Below are 8,937 nucleotides of genomic sequence, written 5' to 3' on the forward strand. Positions count from 1 at the left end.
TTTTCTGTTGTTCAGGAGTGGAAAGGTAGCAGAAAATCAAAAAGCGTCACTTGCAGAGTTTCTGAAGCATTTGAGCCTGAAATCAACAGAATTTCAGTTGCGCGAATTCCAAAAGCGCTCTTAAGAAACACATGGGCCACTATTTCATAAGCGCTCAACAAGAGGTCAACACTGCATCATCCAAAATGTTGTTGATTATCGACAGACTTTCAACAGCGTGTATTGACACAACGCTTTCGAATTTCTATAGAAACCCTACATGCATTTTTGTAAGGGCAAGGACGCGGGATCGAATCCCGGCCTCGGCGGCCGCTTTTCGATGGAGGCGAAAAGCAAGGCGCCCGTGTGCTGTGCGATGTCAGTGCACGTTAAAGAACCCCAGGTGATTGAAATTTCCGGAGTCCTCCACTACGGCGTCTCTCATAGCCTGAGTTGCTTTGGGACATTAAACCCCACAAATCAACCAATTTTCAATTATGATACAGTAATGCAGCTTGAACAACATAAAAGCAAAGGAAGAAGACAGTACATGCGCTTACATTGCCAACCGAGAAACGGATCCTTTGTCTTCTCTTTCCTAAGCCAATAATTACTGGCTTCTTTTTCTTTTCTTTAACCCAACAAATACCGGTAGAAAAATGCAGCAATTAAGTAGTATGACAAGATAAATCAATTCTTTCTTCAGGAGTGCCAGTGAAAGCAAACTAAAACAGGTCTGTCTGCTTATATAGACCGGCTATCCCGAATTACCAACCTTGATCACTTCACTTGCCAAGTCACTATGCGCTACTGTTTGCGTTTTCTAGACCTACAAATAACTCTTAAAGACGATGACATTTTTTGGAAGTATCAAACGCGTGCACTGAAAGCTTTGTTGTCGTGTAATTCTAAGCGCTCAAAAAAGTAAAACGAGAAATTGCATTGGTGTGCCTTGAGTCTGCCCTGAGAAAGACGCGCACAACCCCTGCACATGGGAAGGAGAGAGGGGATAGAGCCCTCTGGGACTATTGGATTCAGATTCAAACGCGCTACCCATATGACATATAGACATGTTCGTTCGTCGGGCTCTAAGTCTTTAAACTCTTTGTCTGATGCCCTTACACATAAGGTAGCGACTGTGTGCGAATAAGTACCCCCCCCCCCTTTCCAAATAAAAGAGGAAGGGTATGGAGAGTTGCCAGTTCCTCGTATCTCGGGGTCGATGCTGTTTAATCTGTGCAACCCAGGACACTGCGGCGTATGCAGAGATGGAAACTTGGGAGCAAAAATCTCAGCAAGTACGGTCGAAATTTCTCCCTCATTGTTCTCAAATGGTCAATACCAAGATTTAACAATTGTGATTTGAAAGTATGCGTGTGCAATTGCATGCGACATCTGTCACTAAATGGTGCGCTATGACTACCAAGTACAGAGGTTAGCTGTAGGGAAAGAATGTCCAGATATTAATAAATTTCAGGCACATAGTTCACTTATTTTCCCCTTAGATATCGTTCAGCCTTAGCAGTGCTCATTCCTCTCGACGTACACGGGACTTGGACGACGATGCTAAGGTCATAAAATATGAATTCAAGGTATTAACACAAAACTGTTTTAATACATAAAAGTTCAGTAAACGGCAGTCCACACACAAAATGTCTCTCAAGAAGACAATTGACGAACGAACAGAAGCACGTCAAACTCATTTGCGCAAATTTCTTGCTTCATTTCTTTATAGCAAGATAGTGACCAGCGCTGCAAGTGAAAACAAAACGTTTCCAACTGATACTGAACTATATATACAGTGAGCATTTTTTTTTTTTTTTTGACTCGGAGACAATTATTGTCAGCCATCTGTAAGTAGATACAACTAACACACTAAGCATCTGCAAAATGCACTGCAGCACATGTATAGCCATTCTATTCTCATGAGACCGGCGTGAGTATGTGTAAGTCAATCTGTTTGTATGATTGTTCGCAATGCTTCCTCAGGGCATGAAGGAACAAAAAAAGGAATAAAACGCAACAGTATTTTCCCAGTGAAGATCACAGAACATTGAGAGAAAAAAATATCGATCTCATTAAAAGAAACATGAAGTGTGCCACTAAAATAATGGGCTGATTGACTATATGGTATTCAAGTACTTGGGAAAAAAGAAGGCGAGGTGGGTGAAGGCGCTAGTAGAAGACGCTGCACTTGAGCCTCGGATTCATGGGCGCACCCCCTTGGCAGCGGAAGGCGCCGGGGAAGTCGCGGCTGTGCCTCAGCGGTTCGTTGCAGGCTAACTCAGCTGCTCCGCTCTGGTATCCCGAACAGAGCGGGAAGCAGAAAGCCACGAAAAAGAGCTGCTCCTCGGAGAACGACTCGAGGCCGTGGACGCGCCAGCGCGGGTCGCGCCGCCTCAGAGGAGACCGGAAAGCCTGCCACAAGAAAGAGAGTGCCACTGAACGCTCGAAGGCGGTGCGCTTGGCAGAGTCCCGCTTGAGTCCTCGCAGCGGCCCGCCTTCGTAACAGCGGGTGCGTTGCTCCAGGAGCGAGCGAAACCGACTCCGCTCCGGCAGGTGCTCTTGAAAGTACTGGAAAGTGGCTGCAGCGATCATAGATCCCAGCCCGCCGTACTTGATGCTGTCCACCACCTGCGACGATGTGTCATGCAGCGCTTCTTCACCAATGAGCGGATTTTCACGAGAAATATAACTGTTGAACCCGACGCGATTGCGACGAAATGCGCTTGTTGCAATTTTCAGCTCACTCTACTCCTATCAGCAAAACTGATAATCTGGACAGCGAGGTCGTGAATGTGGAAGATGTTTAGTGATGGTATATGCTATTGTTAGGGGCATTGGCTGGACCATTGCTGCCTGCGATCAAGTCCCTTCGTCGTAAACACTTCCTGAGTGCGCTCCTCTCAAATTTAAAGCTGAGCATTCTTTCCTACACACCCACCTTGGCGTCGTAGAGGGGCAGCAGCGTCGCGTAAGGGGCCAGGCCGACCGTTCCTCTGCCGCCCGCCCTTCGGGTTATGTAGGCGCTGGCACTGGCAATGGTCGACAGGTAGAACGAACGAGTCGCCTCCCGTACCTCGGGCATCATGCGGTGTAGGGCACGCTGGAGCCGGATCCAATTGAGCGCGAACGATTGTTGCCCCATGGACGGCACCTCGGAGAAGAGGCGATCCAGTCGTGCTTTGTCGTCTAGCAGCTGGAACCTAGGGAGGAGCGTGCGCTCCAGTTTTCGCAAGTCCACCGAAATCTCGCGCGGGTCCAAGTCCGGGTTGGCTTGCAGCATGCGCAGTAGCGCCGAGTACACCACGTTCACCATCTGGTGCAGCTCAAGTCTGGTGGCCGGGTTGAAGTCGGTGGCCGCGTAGCGCTGGTACACAACCAGACCCATGGTAGTCTCTGTGAGCCGCAAACAGTGAAGAGGTGACTCTTCACGCGCTGCCTTCACGCTCCCGTAGGTCATTACAGCGAGGCCGTAAGACATGAAGGGAGCCAAAGCTTGGACGACAGTCCAACCGTAGTAATAATGAAGACGAAGCTTGCCTACGGCCAGAAGGAGATCGTCTAGAGCACGCAGGTACTGCAGATCCCAGACTGTGATTTCTTGCGAGCATTCTTGTAATGCTGACGACCCGTTATCCGGCCAAGCCGTGAAACCACTCATCATTTGGTCGAACGCGTAGGCCCAGCGCTTTGCGCCAATCGAAGGCGATATGCGCTGTAACCGGGTGACGTTGTCAAAGACTGCCTTCACGGATGGCTTGCGGCCAGTCAGGTAATGGAAAACGATGTTTTCAATCCGAAGGAAGTGTTCAAAGCGCGTGGACGCGTCTACTGAAGTCACCGGCGCCAGCAGCGCACTCACGCCGCTCGCGTTCGCCTTTCCGTCGTAGACTTCGAAGAATCGGAAGAAAGAGTCGTAGTACTGTTCATACTTGCCGACCGTTTCAACCTCGCGGCGACGTCGTTTCAGGTGCTCGATGACGTCTCCCTTCCAGATCTCGACGCTGCACTTTCCGCCATTGTGTTCGGCAGCGAAAAAGATCAGCGTGAAAATGTTTAAGGTCACGGCCATCTTTAGCATGGATGCCATGATGTCGGGTGTTTCGGTGACTCGGGGCCAGTGAATTCCTGCGTCTGTCATGATCTCTCGAAACTGGTCGAACTGGCTGGTCCCTTCCCTCACCACTGCGACGCACGACTGGTAGAAGACGGCAGCCTTCTCGAAAGCGCTCTGCGCCTCCTCCGGTGCCATGGCCGTGCGCAGTGAGTGCGACACGATGTTTATGAAAGAGATCATGTGGTCGCGGAACACGGAGCGAGACGAGTTGGCGTAGCCGTCGCAGACGAAGCGGTAGAAGTTGTGGCACGGGGTGGCCGAGTCCGATGCGCTCTGTGAGATCATGCGAGCGTACGAAGTGCACGCCGTGGACTCGCACAGACTGACGAGGCGAGCTGCATGCCGCACTCGCCGCGCAACTGGCACGGCGACGGCGGAGACCAAACAGGCTGCGACGGCGGTAGCGAGCAATGAGACCACCACGGTTGCCTTGGTGCCCAGTTTGGGGCGCTCGGGAGGCGGTGGCGGGCTTGAGATGATCTGCCGCTGTGACTCGTACAGTGTGCCGACCCTCTGTGGGTGAAAGGAAAATCGAGGAGCATTATGGCAGAAGAGACAACTTCGGCAGCTATGTTCCAGTTCACATGGATGACCCCTTGGTACGTAGTCGCATTCAGCGAGACTGGCAACATAGATGTTCCAATATTAGCTTATATTTTTTTCTGCAGATATATTTTTCTGAAGAAAACCCTACTCTTTCTCCTTTTGCAAAGTGATGCTTAACTTTTCTTCCCCACAGTGCTCCAGCTGCTTCGTGGAAAAAGCTTGCGTGCTTAAATATGAAGGCACTTATCTGGTATAAGCTGCTTTGCCAGGAGCGAACATTTTAGCTCGACGAAACGCATTATGTGCTAGCGTAAACGTACAAGCACCGGCGCTCGAGAATGAGCACTCCCGTCTTGCGCTAGCAAAGACCAGTTTTTCTTATAGAGTCAGAAAAAAGGCAGGAGCATGTAAATACCATACTGACAGCTCTGTTCCTTGCAGGGTGGCTGTTCAAAATCCATGACCTTTCTTGGCATGCGGGATCCTCAACCTCTTATAACAAGACGGACCTTCACATCTGTGTCCTAAAGTCCCTTCGTGTTCGGCTTGCAATCTGCCACCCCTAGCGTTTGAAAATTAGCCCTGCTATAGAGACTAACATCGCGAAGGAATAGCTATTCGCACGCCTCTAGGTAAGCCTACGCTGCGTAGCTAACTGAAAAGCGCGTTGTTTCCCGCTATGCTTTGATTAGGTAGGTTTCAACACATAACGAAATGAAGGACGTGCTTCATATGCCTCTGGGTTCAAAGCAAGCTTCAATGGTCAGGATACTGGCGCTACAGGAGCCAGAAGCTTATTGTCATAAGCTGCAGCTCGAGTCAACCCGCGGACGCTTACGGCGTCAGACGAGCACCCAAAGAGAAGGCCGTGAAGAGAACACTCACGATAGCCGTCCGGTGAACTGCAGAGCCGTGCCTTAGCCTCGAAGAGGTAGGCAGTGACTCCGCGGTGCTTTGTTCTGGCTCCATCGGGAAACCTGGACAGGACGCTTGCTCGCACCAGCAACGGGCTTGTTCTTCTTCTTCTTCTATTCTTTCTTTTCTTTACCTTCTTCTGCCATTGCGCTGCTGGCTAACGGCAGGGGCCGCTAAGAAATGGATGTTAGAAGACAAACCTCAGCGGGAAAGCAATTTCTCAGTCGCATCTGGCAATTTTGCTACGCGCGCTTCAAAAATTGTTCTAACACCCTGGGTCCTTTCCAAGCTTCGTTTTCACGTGTTGGCTAGCGAGGATGCCATGCAAGTTGGTCAGGCAACCAAGGCTCCTGAAAATGTCCCCAGGGACCATATTTTATAAGCTTACATTTTGAATTTTTGGGCCCACACGCCAGGATGACGGCAGCGCCAAAGGAAAGCAGCGAGCGGCCAGTCACCGAAATTAAAAGGTAGAGGATCGTGGCATTGACGATAGCCAGAGATGGGCATTTGAAATGAAGAACCTTGATCTCGCCTCATATTTATTTCGTGACTTCACTCAACCCAACATCGTACATTACGGTTCAGGTCATATCAAGATACCTCGCCTCACTTTTCCAGTAGCCACTGGTAACCTCACTACAGCTTACCTTTGACGTCGGGCGCTGAAGCTAAAAAAAAAAAAAACGAAAAAACGTTTAAGTAACATTTTGACTAAACTATGACCGCAGTGTCCGAGATAATTAGCTTATACAGAGAAGCCAAATAGCTTTTTCATGCGAGGTTTGTAGTTGATTCCTAATTTTATACAGAAATAAATATCAGCACGGCTAAAAGGGAAAATAAAAGTCATAGAGTATTTCACTTTACGGTAAACGGGTAAACAGTTGCCTTCCCCTCTCCCTCTTCCTCTTTTGCGGCCATTCCCATTTAATGCCCAAAGCTTTGTTAACCGATACATGCTTTTGGCCCAGTCATCGATGAGTACGATGAATATAATTGCACTTCTTGTTGAGCACTATATGAAAAGAAATAAAATTTATGGTTGCCAAGTTTTTTTTTTTTTCATTGATTCTACATTGCCCAGCGACAGAAGACTTTAAATTGAGGGCAGTGAGAGGGTAGATACCTGGCGGGCCTTGTCTCTCCCTAGTTTATGCGATTTACCTCCAAGTAGCAGTGCTGGCAACATACAGGTTCTGATAGATCCGCTGATAACGTGAGTACCGGGCCGTTCCAATTCTTCATTATTGGGGGGGGGTCCAGCGAACTTCATTTTTGCTGACAAAAAAAGAAAGAAAAACAAAGCATCGTTGGTAACGACAACTGAGATAAAAGGAATGCTTCCTGCACAGTCGCATAAGGGCGACAATTCGACGCCTGGGATAAAAGTTCCTTCCCTCCTCCCTCTCTCTACTGCAAAAATGAAAATGGCCGGCCCGATAAGCATGCCTGCGAACCGCAGTGCCGCGTGGTAAGGTATCACAGGTCTGGTCGCCACTCATTTGTGCTAATATTTTTTCCTTTCAACTGTAGTGTTTATTTCTGTACCATAATTCATGCGTGCTGAAGTTTTCCATGGACATTTACAACCGCTTCAAGCATGCTCCCACGCCGTGGTGGCGCAATCCTGCGGGATTTGCGCCACCACGGGCAAGGCTGCGAAGACTATGGGCGGAAACACCATGCACGCCGCCTTCAAGCTCTGTCGAAACAAACGATGGCGCGTTTCGAGACGGATAGCTCAACAACGTTAGGACCGCGTTCAAGAACGTAAAGTGCGTCATAGTCGACGAAATCAGAACGATGGCTGGACAGCTCGACGCGGTCGACATGCTCCTTTTGTTGTACCATGTGGTTACATCACGTCCTCGTGGGCGTCTGTGGTTGTATTAGTTGTCCGTTCCGACAGGGGGCGTCAGGCGTTCATGGGTGACGTCATTATACTGCGAACACGTGCGGCTGTGCACGTTCCCCAGAATAACCTCCGGCTTAAGCAACATTAATGTTAAAACAAATGAGGACAACTTCACGCACCATTTAGCATCAGATTAAAAGGGCTGAAATATCGACTCAGTACTGCATTGCTAAGCGCCAGCATGCGTCTAATTGGTTTCAATCACATATTTTGATTGAAAGAAAAGCAGTAATCTGAATATGGGTCAAGCACGGTTAACCATATTTATTTGAAAACAGTGCACAGCTCCTGAATTGACACTTTGTTCATCAATCCAGCAATTATATACATATATAAATATATACACTAATGGATTAACTTTACGCAGCGAAATACTGTACACTAGGCAGCGAGACCCAGATTAACCCTCAGTTGGCTTCACTACGCTAGGACAGCCCCTCTACGTAAAGAGCGGGGATATTTCGTGTATCTTTTATCTGTCCCATGATGTCCACTCTGAGTCGTGTTTATTGCGAGGACGTACCTTGAGATTTTTTGTGATCTCTTTATATAACTTCGTGATTCCCATATTTTTCGCAGCGCGGTGTGTTAACTTTCACATATTTTAGCTGCATATAACCATCATTGTCATCGTCCCCCTCTGTTCTGGAAATCGACAGTTGAGTGAGAGCTTGTCATGGAATAAGCACGCTTGTTTCGAACAAGCGTTCTTATTCCAGTGGCTCACAAGTGGTGGAGGGCCCTCCTTATCCCCAAGTTTTTGCTTTGGATCCGTCTACCGCAATCGCTGGAGCTCCGCTGCAGCCTTCACTTGCGTCCATGGCCCTCCGTTATGGACAACGGCAACGGGACCCGCGTAATGTCGTGCGGCTACCGTGGTCCCATATGCTCCATCGCCCCGTTATTGTCCATCATGGCGTCCTACCCGCCCTGCGTGCTATTACCGCACGATCCTTGGCCACATTTCTCGTATCTGTCACCGGCGCCAGCAAGGCGAACAGCGCGGTTTGGCTCCTTTCGAGCGTTCCAGTGTGCGCCAGCCTGAAGCTGCTGCCGCGCCATACTCCGCCCAACCTCGCCTTCGGCATCCCAAGATGTTTATCGGTCATCTCGCTAAACCGTCGTTCGTTTCATAGGCCATCAGTGAAAGCCACGCGTGTTGGTTGTTAATTTTTTATTTTTTATTTTTTCAATTATGCTGGTAACTACTGGGGACGTTTTCTGTGCGAAGGTCCAAAAGGGACGTAAGCGTTTTCGAACTTTGATGTCTTATTGCCGAAGCCTTTGCGACGCCACTCAAAACGTATATTTGCCACAGCACCGCCTTCTATAATCCACGCACAAAACCTTAACTCTAATTTTTCTTCGCCTGCACTACTCACGCCTGCCAGAACAGTAGCACAAAGAGATTTAATGGTACATTTCACAAGATAGGGAAGCTCGAATATATTCCACAATC

The 8,937-nt window shown here is 48.8% G+C and overlaps 1 protein-coding gene across 1 annotated transcript; it reads right to left on the reverse strand.

The window, feature by feature from the left end:
• Positions 1-1,620: 1,620 nt before the first annotated feature.
• On the reverse strand, positions 1,621-8,540 carry LOC146185900 (endothelin-converting enzyme 1-like). Its single transcript, XM_084607943.1, has 3 exons — positions 8,404-8,540; positions 2,924-4,721; positions 1,621-2,613 (listed from the first exon to the last, which is right to left on the reverse strand). Exons 1-3 carry the CDS (start codon positions 8,538-8,540, stop codon positions 2,155-2,157), a joined length of 2,394 nt encoding a protein of 797 aa, XP_084464069.1. The 3' UTR covers positions 1,621-2,154.
• Between the last annotated feature and the right edge of the window lie 397 nt (positions 8,541-8,937).

The sequence above is a fragment of the Amblyomma maculatum genome, chromosome 6, assembly GCF_055883805.1.
Source record: "Amblyomma maculatum isolate TAMU_Amacu chromosome 6, ASM5588380v1, whole genome shotgun sequence".
In the NCBI taxonomy this organism is placed as follows: Eukaryota; Metazoa; Arthropoda; class Arachnida; order Ixodida; family Ixodidae; genus Amblyomma; species Amblyomma maculatum.

What these genes read in the sequence shown, in the direction of transcription:
- LOC146185900 (XM_084607943.1), bottom strand. Translation starts at nt 8,540, where the DNA reads ATGGCGCGGCAGCAGCTTCAGGCTGGCGCACACTGGAACGCTCGAAAG. An exon ending in GGTAATAGCACGCAGGGCGG is followed by an intron (nt 4,722 to 8,403) that starts GTAGGACGCCAT and finishes CTATGTTGCCAG; the next exon opens with TCTCGCTGAATGCGACTACG. An exon ending in TGCCCCTCTACGACGCCAAG is followed by an intron (nt 2,614 to 2,923) that starts GTGGGTGTGTAG and finishes ACATCGTCGCAG; the next exon opens with GTGGTGGACAGCATCAAGTA.